The sequence below is a fragment of the Anas acuta genome, chromosome 1 (assembly GCF_963932015.1).
Source record: "Anas acuta chromosome 1, bAnaAcu1.1, whole genome shotgun sequence".
NCBI classification, from domain to species: Eukaryota; Metazoa; Chordata; class Aves; order Anseriformes; family Anatidae; genus Anas; species Anas acuta.
Genome location: NC_088979.1, coordinates 4,131,421 through 4,152,445, shown reverse-complemented (window position 1 = coordinate 4,152,445; position 21,025 = coordinate 4,131,421). Strand labels below are relative to the sequence as shown.

General features: G+C 42.5%; 1 protein-coding gene across 15 annotated transcripts in view; it reads left to right on the top strand.

Annotated features, from left to right (window-relative positions):
• Window positions 1-21,025, top strand: part of TENM4 (teneurin transmembrane protein 4) — a 1,646,934-nt gene that overhangs the window by 1,487,148 nt on the left and 138,761 nt on the right. For all 15 annotated transcript variants that reach the window (XM_068654787.1, XM_068655360.1, XM_068655430.1 and 12 more), the window contains 3 exons: window positions 5,442-5,543; window positions 10,226-10,420; window positions 14,682-14,882. In XM_068654787.1, coding sequence (XP_068510888.1) covers window positions 5,442-5,543; window positions 10,226-10,420; window positions 14,682-14,882 — 498 coding nt within the window. The remainder of the gene's footprint in view (window positions 1-5,441; window positions 5,544-10,225; window positions 10,421-14,681; window positions 14,883-21,025) is intronic.

Below are 21,025 nucleotides of genomic sequence, written 5' to 3'. Positions count from 1 at the left end.
AAAAGCCATTTTCTTTGCATCTCACTTCTCATATATAATATTCTCATCATTAAAACAAGTTTCATTCTTTGCACCAGAGACTTTTATTAACACTGATGCATTAAAGTGCAATTTTTTTACATTTTAATGCTATTAATACCTGGTTTTGACACCAAACACTGTTCAGACCAACTCTTTGAGGTTATCAAAGGAAGTGGTTACATCTGAATTCCTGCAACCACGCTGCCCTGAATGGCATTTAATCAGTTCTTAGAAAGCTGTCCTGGCACTTATTAACTCCCAGGAAAGCTACCGTCTTCAATTGCCAGCTACATAACTATTTTTTCTTTGCCAATAGATAGTTGCCTCTAAATGCCGAGGGAATGATGATGCTTGGTGGCAAGTGTAGGCTATAAAATATTTAGCTTTAACACACAATTGTGTTACTGCAGCCTCTAATAGGATTTGGTGTCGGGCAAACATCTGCCTTGGCCTCTGGCCCAAAGATACAGAAACAAGCTATTAAGTTGAACGTTGCATAGTAAATAAATAAGGTGGATATGCTGCTAAAGTATCCGTACCACTGACCGACAAGCACGGTAAGTACCTAGGAGAGAAGTCCATCAAGAGTCTAATAATTTGTCTGTCGTCTTCGTGCATTTATTGCAGTTCATCTGAATAAAGTTAAGTCGGGTAGGTAATTGCAAGCCAGACGAACGTCTTTATAGAGCTCACCACAGCAGAGTTGGCTTTCGCGGGGCTTTTTGTCAGCAGCAAATGGTCCCCTGAGCACACCATTAGCCTGGGAGCTCCGTCACTGGCACAAGTCAGCTGATGATCTCAAGCAAATGGCATTATTTGTCTCTGCTTCAGATTGCCAGCCTGAAAAAAAATGGGAATAGTAACAATTAGCAATTTCCTATTGAGCTTAGTGATATCCTTAAATGACAGACAGCATAGTGTGAAGTCTTTATTATGGGTATGGGCAGGATCATGCCAGTTCAGAGCTTCTCACAGGCTAAGTGCTGATTGCACAAGGGAAACAAGCAATGAGACAAAGATTTGGCCAAGTTTCCTTCAAAATCTAGCAGCTGTGAGAGTACTTGGACCAAAAATGTCCCCAGAGAAAATGGGAAAAAAAAACAACAATGAATAAGTCAACATGGTGCATGCTGGTTTGCTCCAAACCATCATCTTCTTTCTTCTTGCTTTGATAATTAAAGCCCTTGAGAGGGGAGCACCTCAAAGTCCTTCAGAAGAGCTTTTCTCTCGGAGATGTCTAGGTTTCACACTTAGCAAGCGTTTTCCCTCTCTCCTTTTTGTTAACGTAGAAGCATTTTTATATCTTCTCCTGGGTGAGGAAGGCTGGACGAGGACAGGGAACAGCTCAGACGAGGCATTCCTGCGCTGTTCTCCAGACCGAGACAGTGTGGGTCTGCAGGCGATGCGTCTCATGTCATTACTCCTTCTCTCAGAGGAGAACTGCATGTTTACAGTATTTACTCAGGAAATTACTTGTTTTTTCAGTTGCTAATTAAATTTCAAAGCTGGCAGGACAATTACTTCCGTACTCAAGCTTCTGCAACTTCCATTTGAGGCCACACCACCTCGAGTTTTGCTCATCCGTCCCCATCGTGAGTTGTTTGCTTTCAGGAGGTTTGGAAGGGGGCATGGAAGCTGCATTTTCAGCTTTCTTCTCTTTGGCCAATCTAGCAAAACCATATGAGGGCATCACGCACGGCTGACCTTCCAATTAATAGTCTTTGCCCTCACCAGCTGGTGGCAATCAGATCACTTCAGAGGTTTGGAACCCAACAGCAAGCTTGTGTGTGTCCTTCTAGGAAAGAATTGTCCGTGATCTCACCGTGAACTTCAACTATTCAAACCAAAACAAAGCAAATAGTTGCCGTGATTCTCTAAATGCAATTCCCATGGCACCATTCATAAAATACCACATGGAATTTTGTATAAATTGGAAAACATCCGTATAATTCGTGTAATAGCTTGCAGAATACGATGTAGAATGGAAACTAGAACCTGGCCATAACTCCAGTGACCTGGTTTTATTTATTGATCGACAGTTTTTCACATCTGCAGCAATGTTGACTATGGCCATGCTTAAAGATAAATGTGTTTTCAGGTAGTTGTTTTATGCCGCTATCTCAGGGGCTCCCTGAAATTTAAGTTTGATTTCTTTATCATCTAAGCCACTTTAAATAATATTTTCACTAAGCCCTTGCATCTGCAGCAGCTGTGCAAATTTGTCCATTTGGTTCTTTTTGCTTGATTTTTTGTGTTCCCCCATCTCAGCTCCCTAGTTTCTTCCTGACAAGCCACCCATAATGTTCTGTTTCATTTGGAGGTTAGGTATGAGAGCCGTGTACATGCACGTGTGCTTGTGTGTGCACGTTTCAGAGGGGCCAGAAAAAGCAAGTCAGCTCTCCAATGCATGCAGTCCGTAACCACTGAAACAAAATTCAGTCTTGGGTTGAAGACAGAGGTTTTTATCGGGTCTTGAGTGAGCGTGATTTACTAATACGTGCAATGCTCAAAGTAAAAAGAAATTGTGATCGTACCTAAGAATATAAATAGCACCATGCTCAGAAACACACAGACAACTCTCAGACTTGTTGCTCACAAGCCTTGTTTGTTCTCATTAGCTCTGGAGTTAGTGAGAAAAAGAAAAGCACGTTCATTTTAACGCTTCCTTTATGGAAATAACTTTTTGAGCCGTGTTGTAGCAGCTTTGGGACAGGAATATGCTGCATGCATCCTCATCACTTTTCAGAGTTTATTCTCAGCAGCGAAGAACTTTGGGGAGTGTGCGGAGACCTTAATTGCCCTGAGTCACACCAGGCAAGTTTGTTTCCTTAACTGCTAGAAACTGGTAAGTGGCTCCAGCCACAGGAGAGGGAGAATTTCTTTTCCTCTTCACTTCATCTTGTCTCTATCAGTCGGGTTATTCCAGGGCAATGCGAGTGAACGCAAAATTAGAGCACATTGGAAATGTTACTTTTAGCTATATTAGAAAAATGTGGAGCATCAGGGAAAGCACAGAAGTAGGAGGAAGGGTTTTTAAAACCTCCTCTATCATTAATAGCATCAAGTGGTCAGCAAAATTAAAAGTTACCAGGGTGCTTCAGTGAAGAAGGTACAATGGCTTTATATTCCCTTTGGGTGCCCCACGATGTGTTATGATGCAGTTAGGGCACGCTTACAAAGAGCAGCCAGGGAAATCAAGGATTGAGGAGACATGGCCTGTGCACGTACCATTGCGGTTTTGCAAAATAAAGTGCCAGATGAGCCACCGAATATATATGAATATTTTTTGTAAAGCATTAGTGTTGGTCACTGTGGATGGATCTGACCAAATACAGATGTCTGCGATGACAATATCTATGTCTGAACTAGTCAGGGGAGGAGAGGGAGCACCACGGGAGCGAAGTTCATCAAATGGATTCACCCTAAGGGTCAGGGAAGTTTGGTTACCTAAACATAGACATGCCACGTGGTCATTTGGAGCTTTTAGATCCCGTTATACCTCAACAGTACAGTGAGTGAGAGTCATTTGGGTCACCCTATAGTGGACATCTGATCGGCGTACTGAATCTTGTCCTGGTGTAGGCACCACAGGTACATCAGCTGAACCACCCTGTAAATGCAAAATATTATTTCCACTAACAAAGATTATCCTTTAGCTGATGTGGTGCATTGTTAGGCTTTGCAACACCTGCCATGTTTGATGCCATGATGCTTTTCAGGTGTTTCGTTGTGTTTTTATTCTATTGCATAAATGTTATTTATTATCACCGAGTTCTGAAGCTCGCACGTGTGCAGGCTAACATCAACTTGTCATTTACAGGACAGATTGGTGTTTATACTTGCCATTAAGTGGGAGACACTATGCTTGAATATCAGCAAAAACGCACAAGTTTTGAGTTGCTATTTGTTCTCGGAAACGTGGCTGCTGTTTGATTGGGATGAAGACAGCAGATCAATCCCTAAGCATTGACTGCACACTGTGATTGTATTTCCATGCCCCATACAGCGAATATCTGCCTGAGTGAAGTGTTAGAAAACTGACAGCACATCTCGTACCCTCCTTGCTGCATGGAGCTGACTGCTTGGGCGAAGTCTTATGCCAAGACTTAAAACGTAACCGCTTGAAACTGTTTTTATTATTTAAAACTGCTGTTGCCCTTTTTGGGGTGATTAAATTACACCACGTCCTCTAAAATGTCCTTCAGAAACCTGCGGCGTTCAGCGAGCAGCCATTCAGCAACAGGCTCCCTTTCATTGCTGATTAGAAACTAATCTGCACATCTCTGCCGCAGCTGTTTCTCTTCACTTACACCCATAGGAAGTTTACAAATATCGCTGCTATCACCGGGCCTGGTGAAGTATGCCTACGAAAGTGCAGTCATTATTCACATGGCCAAGATTTCCACCCCGCTCCGTGACAGATGTACCACTGGCGTCCCTCCTGTATAACTGAATCCAGTTTTAATCAGATATGCGTCTCCCTCGGAGAAAATGAGAAATAATAGTGTGGAATGAAGCATGGTATTCCATCATCTTCCCGAGCCCCGCTCATATTTACTCAATCTTTGCTCACGGTTTAGTCAAGAAAATAAAACGATTTTCATTCCGCTTTTGAGAAGTAATGTTTACCAAATTGTGTTCTTCTTTTATGAAAGATCAGTTTTAGCCCCACTATTCTGAACTGGCCTCAAAATAAGATAAAAGTGCTAGGAACCGTTTTGCTTACCTGTTAACTTTCCTTGAAAGATGAATAGCCAGTGTTTTTGCCAAAGTCAGGGAATTTAAGATGATAAGTAGAAACAGAAGAAAGTGTGGAGTAGCCCCATTCCTGCTCCACCGAGGTATAATGTTAGCCCCAGCACTTTGGGCTGTTTGTATAATATTGCAGAACAAACCACAAGACATACAGTTAGAAATACCCCATCAGCAGCAGGCAGACAGAAGGAACCAAGTGTCTGTGATCAGTGAATTTCATAGGGAAACGTTTCTATCATAGATCACATCTGTTAGGTGCTAATAAATGCCCCAGGTTCACTTAGCCCAGTCAACAAAATCACCCAAAAAAAGTGTGTTTTGCTGTGAGAACTGCATGCATTGCGTCTCTCTGATAAATTCAACGAGGGAAAGTGGCCAGAAAAATAAAGAGGAATACAAGTTTTCAGGTACGGAGTGAGGACAAAGCCTGAGAGCTGTGATTTCAGTTGTAGGATTTGCAGTCACTCCACGCTGACGCGTTAAGGTTGAGCCATCCGTTGCTGTAAATGGATGAGCCCCCATTAGCGGAGCTCGAGACTGATGCTTTTAGTCCCAAGTGCAGTGATTGCTTTGAGGTTTCAGCTGTCCTGGCACCCAAAACCCTCCCAGACTCAGGGGTGTTTTCTTGCCGAAAGAAATAATCTGAATTCTCTTCTCTTTTCTAGAATCTGTGGATAATTGCCCCAGTAATTGCTACGGGAATGGAGACTGCGTGTCTGGGACCTGCCATTGCTTCCTTGGCTTTCTGGGCCCTGACTGTGGCAGAGGTAGGAATTTATACGTGGTTAACTCTTCCCTTCTCCCCTTATGTTAACGTTTTTTTTTGTGGAAGTCGTATTTGTGCCCATGCCCCCTGCAAAGCCCACCTCATCCAGCCTGGGGATGCTGCAGAAGGATGGGAACAGGTCAGATCTGCAGGTTTGGTTGCTATTTGTCATGATTGCTGTGCTCGTAGCATCAACACAACCCCCTAGCTGTGCGTGGACAGGCAAAACATCACACTGGGGCTTTTCATTCTGGCAGCAACTTTAGAAAACATGACTTCAAAATGTGGCTTTGCTGTTTGTTTGGCAGACCCTTCCATCACTGTGTGGCAATATTTTATTTTAAGACACTGGTTAGAGAAAACGTAAGTACCTGTTCCATTGCTGCAAGGCTTGCAAGTCTCCCTCAGACTGATGGCCAACACCCAACAGGGCTGCAGTGGAGCAATGCCAGGCAGAGCTGGATGCTCTGGCCCTAAGTGGAAATCTTGGGATGCCTGCTTTTGGTGTGCTGCCTACCTCAGCAAACAATAGCATGCGTTTTTTTTCTGCTCAAGCGAAAAGCATTTTTTAATAAACCGCTTTGGAAGGATTTTCATTTGACCTGAAATTTTTAGGTTAGTTAAACATTAAAAAAAAAAAAAAAAAAAAAGAAGTCATTTTAGTAAGAACATGTTTCAGGCAGAGAAATCAAACCGTTGCATGTGGAAAACGCCGGAATGCTGTGTTTCAATCTTTTCAGTGTCTTTTTTTTGGCTGAAACTGCTCAACAAAGTGCAGATTTATAAATTGAGGCCGGGGGGAGGGAGGTAACGCATGAAGTCAGTGCCCACACAAGGAGCTTTGCGAAGGCAGAAGGTCAGGCCTTCACCCCAGCCCACTGCTGTGTCTGGGAAGCAGGCTGGGCTCCTTCCCAAGGGAGGGAGCCAAACTCTGTCCAACCCCACGTCCTCTCCCCCCTCCAGCCGAGCCCTGATGAGTGTGCACCAGGCTTTGGGTCCCATCCTGCAGCCCAGCCAAGAGATAAGGCCGGCCTCATCCCCACACGGTGTGGTCCAGGCTGAACCCCGGAGGTGTCTCAGGGTTCACAACCCTGCTAAGATGAATGGGGCCGGCTGCGGCCCCGAGAGCTGCCGTGTCAGGCTTGTTGCTGACTCAGGTTACGCTTGGCGTGAGTTTCCGAGCTCCTTTTCAAATCTATCGAGCCGGAGACAGAAGGAGTTTTTCCGTCTCCCACACCTCCTGACTTGAGCCAGGGGCAGAAGTTCAGGGCTCGTTCCCCCATGGCTCGCTGCGGAGCCAGGGCAGAAGGCAAAGCTCCTCCATAATCAGGCAAAACATTAAAATTTTTGGTCTGAAGGCTCTTGCAGGGGAGCTCGTCTCCCTTCACGGGTTACGCAGCGAGGTTTTCTCAGGCTCTCAGGCGAGCCACACGAGCATCTCCCATTTCACAAGGCTGCTTACCCTGGCTGATACGAACACCTCTCACCGGAGTCAGCCTTTCGGTTCCAAATCATCTGGGTTCAGATCACAGATTACTGTCTGCCTTTATGGAGACGGATTAATTCGTGGAGTGTCCAAACGCTGTTTGTGCATGCGCTTCCACCCAGCGGGCTTGTTAAGTGAGCACTTGCCACGGGTGTGAGATACAAGGGCCCCAGTGTTGGCTTCCTCTTGGTTTTCAAGGGAATCTCAGATGCTGCTTTTGACCTACAAACACCTCCGAGGGCAGTAACTGCAGCATGTGCACAGCCACAACAGGATCTGTCTGCAGCCCTGCAGGGGTTGCTGTATGGAGCAGTAATTCTCAGACAAGCAGGTATCTGCCTGCCCCAGGATTTGTAGGTCCCACATCTCCTGGGTGTTCCTTTGTTTCACCTTGTTATTCCCCCCCTAAATGAGTGGGAGACTGTAAAACACAACCTTTCCGTTTTTAATGATGGCTAATTATTAATGCGTTATTAACCTCTTATTTTAAATCACATAAATGTGAACAAATCCGCAGCAATGTGCTCACGGACCTTTTGAAGACCTTGAACACGGAGAAGGTGTTTTTCATGTCTACAAAGTAAAACAAACAAACAAATAAATGAATAATTTTCCTCCACGATACCAAAGTTTACAAGAAAAGTGGTGTGCATTTGGGCTGTGGCTACCATCATCAGACCAGAGAATTACTATAATTTGGGCATCTTAGATGGCATTTGTTGGAACGGAATCCGAATGATCAGATTAATTACATATCATTACATGGAGAAAAGAGTTGCACGAGGAGCAGTGGAAAAAAAAAATAAATCCAGAAACCTCTTTTGTCTTTGTTTATTATGGTATGCTGCAAAGGAGGTCTTGCCTTGACATTTGCAACAGCTCTTCCCAGGTTATGCTGGAGGTGTTCTCCACGGAGGGCTCTGTGGAATGCCAGTCTTATTGCAGACGACCAGCAATTTATCTGATCTTGTACTGAGTGATCAGCTGTCCTGTCAGAAAATATGTAAGTCTTTTTCAGCAGCCTCTCACTGGTTAAAGGCAATTCCTCTCCTTGTTGAAAAAAAAAAAAAAAAAAAAAAAAAAGCTGCAAACTGTCCTCTCCTGGTGCCTTGAAAGAACAGGCTCCTCTACTGAGCATTTGAAATTTGAGACAGGGGGGTGGAAAATTCCATCAGCCTAGATGAAAAGTGGAATTATTGAGTGAGTTTGCTGTGAACCATATATTCAACACAGTGTACCTTAAACAATTTATGTGTTATACTGTATAGGTAGCTCTCTCCTTGCAAATGATGCTCTCGAACCACACCACTGCAATATGATTTCTTTAAGCTGAACAGGGAGCTCCTTCGTAATAACAGCTGCCAAAATCCTTTTTCTTCTGAACTTCTTTTATTTCAATCAGGCAAATATCGTTCATTGCACGTCAGGACAGTGTAACAGTCAGAGCTGGTAATGCTTTGTGTTGAGGGTGCTGTAAGCCTCAGACTCATCTGTAACAATAACTGAAAACAAGACAGAATGGGCATTGTGCGGTTACTGCATTAAAAGGTGGTAAGAAAAAGAGAGAAATGTTTCCCTCAACCACGTTAATAGCTCTTTCTGCGTGTACTCAGAGACAGGAACAAAGCAGAAGAGGTGCATTGTATTAATTGCATGCCTAGCGCAGGTGAATTAAGCAGCAGACTAGAATAGTCCTTTCACATTTATCCTGCATAAAAATGTTCATTAATTGCCTTTGTGAGGGGCAGATGAGAAGCCCAGCTGCTCTCACCTAAGGATGATGCTCAACAGTGAAAGAGAGAGAAATGTGAGCTGGGTATCTGTTCTTGCAGGTGAGTTTCACTGAATGTAACTGAAGAGAATAGGACTTAAGTAAGAAGAAAATTCAAGGGATAGGGAACAGGAAGGTATTGGTTTTGAGGGACAGAAATCAGCAGCTTCCTGGGAAAAATCAGAAGAGAGGACAAAAGGAGCCGAAGATGGCGGCTGTGGAGAATGGAAAAGGGAGAAAACATCTTCAGAGAGGGGCTGAAGGAGGCTTAGAGAACAGCAGCTGGCTCCTTCTCTTTCTGTGGGGAGCCTGCTCTGTATTTTTCATCCTACTCTGCCTGGCATTTTCCAGAGCTAGCTCAGAAAATGCTTACTTCTGGGGTCCGCCAGCTTGATTTTGTTGTCTTCCTCTTCTCCCCTTCATCACAGGATAGAAGAGGCCTCAGGCCCAGCCTGGAGCCCAGGAGGTGCCCTCTGCCCCTCAGGAAGCTCTGCTGGGCTGGGCGGGTGCCGGAGCCCTGGCACAGGCTGCCCAGAGAGGGGCTGGGGGCTCCTCCTTGGGGATCTCCAGCAGCCGCCTGGACGTGGGGCTGGGCCCCCTGCTCGGGGTGGCCCTGCTGGAGCAGGGCTGGCACCACAGGGACCCGCAGCTGCCCGACACCACCAGCCACTCAGGGGTCCTGAGCTGGTTTTCTTCAAAAACAGCCAACTTTGTTGGAAACAAAGAGAATTAAAAAATCTTTTATAAACCGGTATAAAGATCAGGGGATATAATCGGAGAACTTTTGTTACAGGGCGCTTGGGAAGACTAGAGGCCATTTTTGCGTTGTGTCTGCTGATGAGTGGAGACCAGCAGAGGTCAGAGGAGGGGGCTGGAGATCCAGCTGATGGTATGACTTGAACTAAATCAGGGAGAGTATCGACGTGGCGTTCTGGACTCCGAGCAAAGAAACTGAAAACCATACAGCTGAGAATTACAACAGCAAAACAGGGGAGTGATTTGTGTACAGCTAAGGTCCGCAGCAGGGGCTGTGTCAAGGAAAGTATGAAGCCTGGCAGCAGGTCAGGGATAGAGATAAGCAATTTAAGGTCAGTGGTGCTGCTGAAAGAAGGCACCAGTGCACTGGAAAGTCAGAATACAAGAAAGGTCTGAGTTTAGTTAGTGAAATAAAGTATCGGAGACACAAAGCAGAGATGTCCGAACTCAAGAGCGCTGTTTGTTTGTTTTAAACATCCATCGGAGAATACGCTTAACAGCTGGGTGTCATGCCCATAAAAGAATTGGTTTTGGCAAGGAAAAGAACAACATACCCCACTGAAGAGTTTATAAGAAGATTATAAATCCTGTGCTGGACTCTTACGCTCTTTTATAAAGTGAGAATTGTGTATGTTTGGTTTTTAATGTGATTTCCATTGTCTTTCCCCAGCATCCTGCCCAGTGCTGTGCAGTGGAAACGGGCAGTACATGAAAGGGAGGTGCTTGTGCCACAGCGGCTGGAAAGGAGCAGAATGTGATGTCCCCACGAACCAGTGCATCGACGTCACCTGCAACAACCACGGCACGTGCATCATGGGGACCTGCATCTGCAACCCGGGATACAAGGGCGAGAGCTGCGAGGAAGGTATTTGCAAGATCCATTCAATTAGCCTCTTGCTTTGATTGTCGTTATATAATTACATGGATGGAGGCTATTCGGAACGGGACTGGCACTTAAGCAGAACAGTAATAGGCACCTTAGAGATACAATGGATGGATGCAACATAAAAATGATATGTTGTAATAACTTGTCGTTAGCTATCATATTTGTTCAATAATTGGATGAAAAGCCATCAAATGCTTCAGATAGACAAATCCAGTTGAAAGACCAGAACATCTAATCATATGTTCAAATGTTCTTATTAAAGCATCGTTTCCATTTACACATCCAAACGTATAATTACTTTTATAGTGCTTTCTTCTGTGCTGTGCTATGCCAAGTATTTCAGTTGCTTACATATACAAAATGGTGGCATATGAAAGTCCCTGATTCTTGTCAGCTTTAAAAGCTTAGAAATGCTCAGGACTTGAATTAAATTCTGCTTCAAAATCAGATATTATTTTAATGGCCCCTTCCATAAATTCTTTTTTTTTTTTTTTTTTTTTCACATTAGCCCCCAAACATTTTTTCATTTACATTTAGATTTGTGACTCAGAAATGCGGTGCCTTTTAGCTGTTATCTTTAATCTTTTTGTGCGGGAAGTCACCTGTCACCATAAACCTTTATCTTCCCTAGTCTGCGACTGCTTCTTATTGCTAAAAGGAAAAGTGGACAGTTTTGTAAGCATACGAGTCATTTGGACAGTTAGAAAAATACATCAAAAGTGCCTGATTTACAGAATACCGTTCATCACTTTTGAAAATTATTGTCAGGATTCTATGCAGAGGACCTGAAAAATAATTGTGGCTAAATTATGTTTCTACAAGTGCAGATATAAGGCCTCTGCACCACATGCTAGACTTAAGACATCGATTTGATACACGTACCAGATTCACTATGTCTTGAATTAATTTATGGTTGTCTTCATGCATATGGGATAAAGATTTATCTGAAATGGCTTTTATTTTATGGACAGTGGAAATAGGCTGAAATACCATTTAAATGGCATCTAATCCAGCAATTCTTTTGATGCATCAAATGTGTTGGAGTGGGACATCTCTGACGTAACGTGGCTTCAGTGTCTGTAGTGCTAGAGATGAAGAACATAGCTCTGTAACTGAAACATCTCTTGAGAAAGCTTTATTTTGACTTAAGAAGGCACAGTTAAATGAAGCCATGGGGCACGTAAACCCCAAGATGATGATGACAGAAGTATCTCTAAAGCATCTCTGTAGACCTCGTATTTACTAGGTATCTTTACTGAATAAACAGAAATTAAAAGATCCTGATTTTGCCTCCAGCTAGGTGTGTTTAATGTGTGTAAATCAGAGAAACATTTGCCTTTTTCCCTTTTTCTAACAGGAGCCTCTTTTCCCTGGTCACACTTAAAGCAGAAAAGCCAGGCTCCACTCAGTTGTTTTATGCTCACTGTAGCAGGGGACAGGGTCAATCCCACTAGGTAAAAGCTTGAAAAAGAATGAAGAGCAAAGAGAACCTGATTTTCCTTACGAGCTGTTTAGGATTTTTACAGCTGTGCATTTGTTTTTCATATTCAAGGCATAATTTGTGTTGTGTTGTGAATAGGGGAGGTAAGTCAGAAATATGCCATGTGGGAAATCTTCAGGACATGTATATATTTATGCATTTATATCTTTAAATCTAGCCAAAAAAAAAAAAAAGTTCATTTATACTAGTTTTTAAATTGTTTTTACTTTTCAATTTCTCTTCTAAGAAGGACCATCTGGTATTGATTACTTTTTATTATTTCTCAGTTCTTGTAGCTTCACTGCTTACTCAGTGTTTACAATGGGTTTTCATTCCAGTGTTTCTTCTGTCTTTTCTTTTCCCCCGTAGAAGCTCAGCAATGTTTATAAAACACCGGCCACCAATCTTACATGAGTTTTCCTTTTCTCCTTCCTTCGTTTATTGGGACATATTTTACAAGGCACGGGCTAAGCCAGTGAGACATTAAAGGGAAGGGAGCAAATTTAAGCAGTGAAAAATGAGAAGTTACTTTTTGGGTACTGAATAAGCCTAATAACTCGTGTGAGCAATGAAGCATGAAGCATATTGGGGGAAAGTGTAGAAGAGGCACTAGTTGCTTGCTGCCTGATTTATCTCCCTGGCAAAGGTTCTGCACAAGGTTGAACTATAAATGGGGCATTTTCGAACCAGGAATTAGACCATTTGGGACATTTTCCAAGCAGCAACACAGATATATGTAAAAATCTCTTTTTTTTTCATTTTCTAAGCATGCTAGATTTTTGTCAGCTCTGCCCTCCTGCCCCACTCCCCATCCCTGCTTCTCTTGGCAGCTTCTCTCCTGAGCAGCTAAATTTGTCAAGCAGAACTCCCTAAAAACACACCATTGTACTCCAAATCCACGAAGCAATTGATTAAGAAGAAAGCAGAAGCCCCTAATCCCGTCCCAGGGCCCTTGCGATGGTGCAGAAAGCCTAAAGAGATACAGCTAGCGAGGCTGAGATTAAAGTAGCCATTGTGTGTGACATTTTCTGAAAGGGCTCATTTCAACATGAAAAATGGCCTTGGGATTATGATAAATGGGGGGTTCTGACACGCACATTCCCCTCCTATAATCGTCTGTGTTCGGGCTGAGATAGCAGATTGTCTGCCTCCTGTGATGGAGCCCCCTGTAAAACTCACCTTTTTCCCAGCTGACCTTCAGAGGGGATGATTAATTGCCTGGAGGTAGCCTCGTGTCAGTTAGCCTGTGATCTTTGTTCTCCACGTTCAAACCATCTGCTGAGAACCTCCGCGGCTGCTAGTCTGTTCCTCGGTCCTTTTCCTACTTATTACTGCTGAGAAAGAACAGGGCCAGGGCTCCAAGGGTCTCCTGCTAAAATTGGCACCTAGCTCCCAGCTCACTAACAGTGAAGGAGATTTATAGACTCATCCTTTCCAGCCTCTTACAGTTTTCAAGGATTGTTCCAGCTACGAGCAGGGCTCCAGGAATCAAAGAAAACTGCAAACGCTCTCGCATGCCTTGGGATAGTAATTGCTGAGCCATTACTTGTCAGAGCGAGAAGGTTTTGAGGATCCAGGGAATTATCGGAGCAGCTGTTGTGTTTCTTTTTAAGGTTTCTGGATCTTAAACAGGTCATTGGGATTCTTATTAGCTCTTGCAGGGGAAAAAACGAGCCGCAAATCTGCTCTGTGTGTGTGGTGGCTGTGTTCTGCTCTTCTGTATTAGGGCGAGGAGCTGGACAGCTTTCCCCTGGCTGCTGAGCCAGACTGACACTTGTCACTGATCCCCAGGGCACTGCCAAACACCATTTCCAGAGACGGGAAGAATTTCTCTAGGCTGTCCTATATCCTCTTATATATAAATAGCTGATCAGCTCCTGCGGTTCTTTTTTAGGAGGGTGTCTGGTGCGTTGCATGTTTTGCTCTTGCTGGGTGAAATTCTGCTGTGGGTAGAGGAGGTGATGGGTGCCTACAAAACCCCACAGCTCAGGAATCACACGGCAGGGTGCTCAGTCCTTCGGTGCACATTTCTGTGCCATGCACCCAACTGGAGGGTCTCCAACGTTGTTTCAAAAGTGCCTCCTCTTTAAAAACAGAACCCTTTAAAAGAGAATTCACCGATCAAAAATAAAAACCACGATAATACCAATATCCAATAAATCATAATTTGTTTTTAATCCTTACTTCAAAAAAAAAAAAAAGTATAAAGAGTATACGTTTAACATGGAACTCATGTGTCTGTGAAACCTGCATAGATTTCAGCACATTCTTCAATTTAAGCATGTGTTTCGCTGAATCAGGACATAAACTTCTGCTGAGTCTTTATGTAGAATTTCTCTCTCAGAAAACCAGAGCTCAGCTTTGATTTCATTAGTAAAGGTAATTTCGCTTATTCTAATAGAATAAATGGAGACGCAGTATGTGTACAAGACGACATTATTCTTATCCTAATCTTAATTGATATTAGCCTGTTCTTACAAGAAAGGTCATTTATTACTGTAGGCCTGACGAAAAGAATGAATTACATCATGTATTTTTTCTCTGTTTTTCACGTGCTTTAGGTCTCACTCCATTTTGGGGACGGTATCTTCTTGAAGCATCAGTTTTGTGTACATCAGGGCTTTGCTTTATGGATGGAGCCTTGAGATACTGTATAAATAAGGCTGTGCAGATGGCAATACAACAGCTTTTATTTTATTTTTTTTTTCCTGAAATTCTTATTTACTTCCCTTGTCTCCTTCCTCTTCCTTCTTGCTGTAGTGGATTGCATGGATCCTACCTGCTCGGGACGAGGCGTGTGTGTGCGCGGAGAATGCCACTGTTCAGTCGGCTGGGGAGGAACAAACTGTGAGACCCCACGAGCCACTTGTCTGGACCAATGCTCTGGCCATGGGACCTTCCTCCCCGACACTGGGCTCTGCAGCTGCGATCCCAACTGGACCGGACACGATTGCTCAATCGGTAACGTCAGCGGTGACTTTCTGTTTCTTTTTTTGGTTTATTTAGACTTTGTAAAATATTCAGACTTCGATCTGCAAAACTAGCGCTACAAATGCGTTCCAGTAAAGCACATGTAGGGCATGACTGGAAGCAGAAATGCCATAGCTCACCTACATAAATAATTCTGCTTCTATAGCCAAACATAGAGCAATATAATAAATAACCCCATTAAGGCCACCTAGGCTTGCTATTGTTCATTATATAGCTATGAGTGTAATTGATGGTCTACATATAACTGCTTGTTCTGGTGTTAGTTCTTGATGAATCCCAGTAGCCATCGAAGGGACTGTTTTGATTTTTAGGAGAAGGCTAAATATTCTTTAGGTTGCTGTAAACGAGAAAAAAGAGGTGACAGTTCTTCAGGTCTCATTTCCCTTCAGAGTTTAAATGCTGTGATTTTCTAGGCTCAGCTAGAGGAAGATGAGTGGCACATAAGGTTCGTACTAAAAACTGTAAGCACTGTCCCATATCAAGTGAAAAATAACTGTGTAGAATTGCTGAATACTACAAGCACCTACCAAGAAGACAGGTTTTTTTGGGCATTTTTGGGTAAAGTCCAGAACTTTAATCTTCCTTCATTCCTTAGCTAAATGGATATGTCACTCAAAATCTGCATCAGGTATCTGAAATGGAGGCTAAAGAAAAACTGTTCAGGAGCCTTTTCTTCCAAGTGCAGTTAGCTTTTAGATGCCACACTGAGAAATGCTATAATACATTAAATAGTCAGAGCCTATGGAACAAAAGTCTTTTGGCTTTTGTTCTGTATTCTGTGCTCACAAATAAGAGGCCACAGCAAAAACAGCTTCTTTACCTTAAATAGCTGGGATGGAACTAGGCCAAAAATCCGGGGCAGCTCTGTATAAGCAATGAAATGGAATGAATTTTCAGCAAAGTGACAAAAAAAGACTATTATGAAACTGGATGCAGTAGAAAAAATGCACAAACAACATTTTCACTGAGGAATTACTATAATGTATAAGAAAAAACAGGTTAACTGCTTACAAGTATTTTACCATCACTTACAAGCGAGCAACTTGTAAGGATGGGGCAAACTGAATAAGCTCTTACAAAGGGTAGGAAAAGAAATGCTTTTGCACAATAATCATTCAGGTTAGATGTTAGGAAGCTTGTCATATGGTAAAATTAACTGGGCTGAACAATACAGCAAATAAGGAGGCCTCCTTGCCTGGGGCTAACACTAGGCTGATCAAAACTTTGCCAGATGTAGAGAGGGGAGCTATCACACATTGATAGGAGGATAAATTTGGTGTCAGACTTTTTCTTTTCCCCACACTAATGTCTTCGATTCCATACTTAGTGAGTTCATTTATAAGACCATGGAAAGGGGGAAGGTGGTAGTGTATTTCTAGCGATTTTGTAGCATGGTTCATAATTGAGTCATTATTCTGAGTTTATGTGGAGGTTTGGGGATTGCAGGGATGGATTTAGAAAACTGTTCATTTCTACACGCAAACAGAATTCACTTTCCCTTTGTTAACCTGCAGGGTCGTGTACAGATGATTTATAAGCTTTCCTTATACTGCTTTTATAAATCCATCTAGTGCAAACTTTCTTTGGCAGTGTGAGGTTATTTGAGACAAACTTGAGCATCATGCCAAGACCTTTTTCCTCACCAAGCTGCTTGTAACATTCAGGTTATTGTGCCTCACAGCTAAAATCACAGCTAAGGTGATTTGTAAACTTCCATTTCTAACCCGGACCTTTCCGCTGAATTGATGACTTGATTTGAAAGACAGATTTACTCACAGGATGTGTGGTACTCTTCTTGCATGATTAAAATAAGAGTGAGCAAGCATGTTAGTACGCGAAGCAACACTCTGCCCAGTGGGGGCTGTAGGTGGTTCTCTAGAAGAGACTAAAGGCGCCAGATTTTTATTGTCCTCTAAAATAGGAACGAATAGTACAGAGAAATTATTAAGTGAAATACGTAAGTACTTGCATAAATCATCATCAGCTCAGCAAAGCGGTTAGGACTATGTTAAGTGCCAGTGAAGAAGTAATGATGTGCCTGTTTTGGTTTGTTTTATTTTTTTTTAGCCTTCTGTGTGTACCCAATGCCAGTATAGCCTTAGTAACACAGATTTTTCACTCTGGAAATACTTCTCTTAAACACGCTTCACTCTTTCATACAAGGGACAGCTTCTCAGTGTCCCTTTCCCCTCAGTATGCAGTTCTTTTTTGGTATATTTCCTGCTATAAAGTGAGTCTTTTAATGAGAGGTGGAGAGATGATTCCAATGATGACCTGTATGCAGAAGAAGAAAAGTGTATTTTGAGTTCTCCCTGGAGAGGATGAAATCTTTTGCCTGTTGCATCCTACTACTGCCATAAAAGCAAATACAAAAAGGTCCCAGTTCAGCTAAAAAGTCCAAGGCAATGCTTAGCACAAGAAGGATAATTAAGGAACCACTCATTCTAACCCTTTTTCTCCAGAGTCTACCATTACAGATCCTCTATATCCCCTGCTTTTGCCATGCTATCTCCCTTCACCTCTTAATGAGCCCTAGCAAAGGACTTCATTCCCCACGCATGGCAGCTAATGAAGCCATTATAAGGCAGCTCTCTTAACCTCTTATTGTCTGAGTGTAGCAGGAAGAAGGAAATGGGCTGTGCTGTAGCATGAAACACAACTTAATAGGTGAGAAGAGTGAGTCTCACTCTTGACCTATTTAAACTGGACCAAATGCTTCTGGCTAATCAAGAGGCAACAAAACACATACCATAAGATGTATTTGCTGAGTGCAGTGAAATGAACAGGTGAGTCAGGTTCTCTGTATTTGGGGAATGCAGTGCATCCCAGAGGGATAACACAGATGCATCCATACTATCTCAGGCTCTTCAAAATAGTGCTATGTTTGGACCCAAAATCATTCTTAAAAGAGTTATCTGATGTTCTTCACTTTCCTCAAATTTAAAGCAATGATTTTCACTGTCCTTTCTTTGACAGTTGTCATCTTGGCATGCACAATACCCACTAGAATCATCTGAAAATTGATAATACAAAGTATATTACATCTCAGTGTAATAAGGATACAGATTTTTTTCTGGGCAGTTGACAATGGTTGTACATTGACCTGCATACAGATAAAGATTTCTTCTCAGTCACTCGTTTGTAGTGACTCACTTCATGCACAGTTGACACCCGGTGCAATACTTCAAACCTTTAAAACTAGACTGGAGAAGAGCAGTAGCAGGAATATTACTTGGTCCTGAATTGTCAGGATAGACACAAAATCATAGTCTGTACATTTAATGATGAGAGTTAGCAACTGGAACTAGGATTTTACTGTGACTCCTATAGAAGCTATGAGTTATGATGTTTTACTTCACATTTCGAAAAGGCTAAGAGAGCATGCCTGGCCAGAGACTGAAGCTGAGCTTGCGTGGTCATATCTCATGAAGTCTAGAAGTTTGATCCTATCCATAGCTTCTCTCACCACTTGGGCTGGTAGCAGTGTTTTCTGAGGATACGTCATTTGAATTAAAGATGACCCTTTTTCCCTTCTTTGGCATGGAGGAAATACTACTTCCCAATGATTTATAGCCAGACTTTCGAGGCACAGAGTGCCTACAGCTTGGGATAAGAACAGAGTTTCCAACCATCCATCTCCTCAGCATTTCTTAATGTTATGTCCATCGTGCATGATCTACAGGTCAGAGCTACAGGGTCTCAGCCTCAGCTCCCAGATCCTCTGAATTTGTTTCCAAGATCTTTGGCACACAGTTAAGATTTATAAATTGCACCCCCAGTGATAACTGCCAAAATTTTAGGCATTTATCCTGGCCACACTTACCATCATTGGAAATGTTATAAATGTCTTTGGTGGCCAGAAAAAAATGTTTCTGGATGAAGCCAAGTTTCATGCCATCCCCTCCTGCCTTTGGATTTCCCATGACATTGCCAATTTAGCAGGACAGTTGCCCTAGAGAAGAGAAACATCTGCAGAGGGCTGTTCAGATTGTAGTTAAGTGGAAATCCTTGAAAGAGAGCTTAATTGAGTCCTCATCGATTCAGCCACCTCCGTATTTGGGTAATTCGTGTTACTTTGGAGCCGTCTGGGTTTCAGCTTTTGAGAGATCCTCAGTTCTGCCTAATAACTGCAGAAGTCTCAGCAGGCATTATGATCAGATTCTTCTAGAGAGAGACAATTACAAAACTGTGAGATACAGCATAAACAAAATAGGAAATCACCTCTTTGATTATGTGATCTGTTAAAACAGACTAGGGGGGGCCTCAAACTGCTACATAATCATCACAATATTTGCAGATATGCCTAGATAAAGCTGGCCTCCTTGCTCAGTTGGGAAATAGTGTGAATATCCATAGGGTAAGAAGGAGACTAGGTATTTATCCACCAGCTGAAAAGCAGTCCTAGATGGCTTTATTACTTTTGATAGTCTGGAAAGTTGGATTCAGAATAAAACTAGCATGGCACACATACCCATGATTTCTGGTTGCAGGGAAAACACGTTCTTATAAATCATTACACAGCACATTGAGGTCAACAGAAAAGCTCCAGTTTACTTTGCAGGAGTATAGGTCAATTAATGTCCATTCACCAACAATGATTAGATTTAGGATTCTCTATCAGCTAATGGTAATGGCTGATTTTCTTATTACCAGTTGGGTTGTGTAAATTAACAGCGGAGAAACTCTTTCAGAAAGCACCCAACAGAGTTCCTCACCACAAAGTTGTGCAGTTCACTGAAACAGGCATATTTTCTGTATTCCAATTAGTAGATAAGAAGACCAAAAAGAACAAGCTTTTAAAGAGGAAAGCCACAGCAAATGCATCTTTATTTTCCGATGTCTTTTTTCATCTGGAATTGCGCAGATTATCACATGCGCAAACAGAAACACAGCTCTCATATATCTTATCAGACACTGTCATATCCCGTTGGTCAAACAGCACCAGGGTTAACACAACATGTGTGAAAAAAAATTGATTTCCTTGGGCTTATTGGTGTCAACCTTACAAAACAAAGTCTCATGTTAAATTCATGTCATGCCCAAGGCCACCAAGATAAAAATCCATCCCCGGAAAATGTTCACATAATTCCTCTTTTAGACCATCATTTTCTTCATTGCGGGGTAAGAATGTCTCTGTAAAAGATGGGTGTTATATCAGCTGTTGCATAATACAGGCTGGTCCCTCACTACAGAGGATGGTAGTTCCCCCTTTAATGCCTAGGAAGCCACTACATCATCTTTTTCTTTGATTTAAAACACACAGGGAAGAACAAGAGAACTAAATCTCAGAGTATAACACGTGAAACTGATAAGCATCTGTATATTTTTGATCCTAATGGCTTACAAAATAGATATTGGGGGCAGCCTGTATTCCACTGTGAATAATCTTCCTTCAGCTTGGAGCTTGTTCTCACTACTCCTACAGTATAGCGAGAAACAATCTGGAGCAACCAAAATTTTGGGAGCACACGGACTTCAGGGGTAGACTTCACAAGATACCATCACAATCAGACCTGGTTCGATACTGAAATTGCAAACCTACTCCCCAAAGCCTTACTTGGTCCCTTAACAGTCATTGAAGGCCAGGAAATGTTTTGTACCAGCAGAGATTTCATCCTCAGCTTTGCAGAACCGTAACATGCTGATTTGTGAACTTGTGATCTTCCCCATTTTATTTGTGTGCGGAGAAGTTTTCTCTCTGAGGGAATGAAGTATGTGCAGCCCAGAGCTGTTACACAAGGCTATCAGAGACTCTGCCGAGCAGATAGCTGCTTTGTGAATTGTGTAGGAATAAGGGAATCCAGAGAATCAAAAGTGTTAACAAGAAACTTATCATTGCATAACATAAAGCGTTTGATATCGTCTGGGTTGCGAGCACAGATTTCAGCCTACCCATTCCCAAGATCAACTCGCCCTTTAAAGTATTCTAGGCTTTTTATTAAAAATGCAATAAAAGACTAAAACCAGCCAAAACATATGAAATAAAAGTATTCAGGAAGGCTTTCATTTGAATACCCTTTTACTGTCTTTCCCTTTGGTTATTGAAAATGTGTAGAGACCCCTGTGTGGTAGAAAAAAAAAAAAAAAAAGGCAGTGGTTGAGGAAGGCTGCAG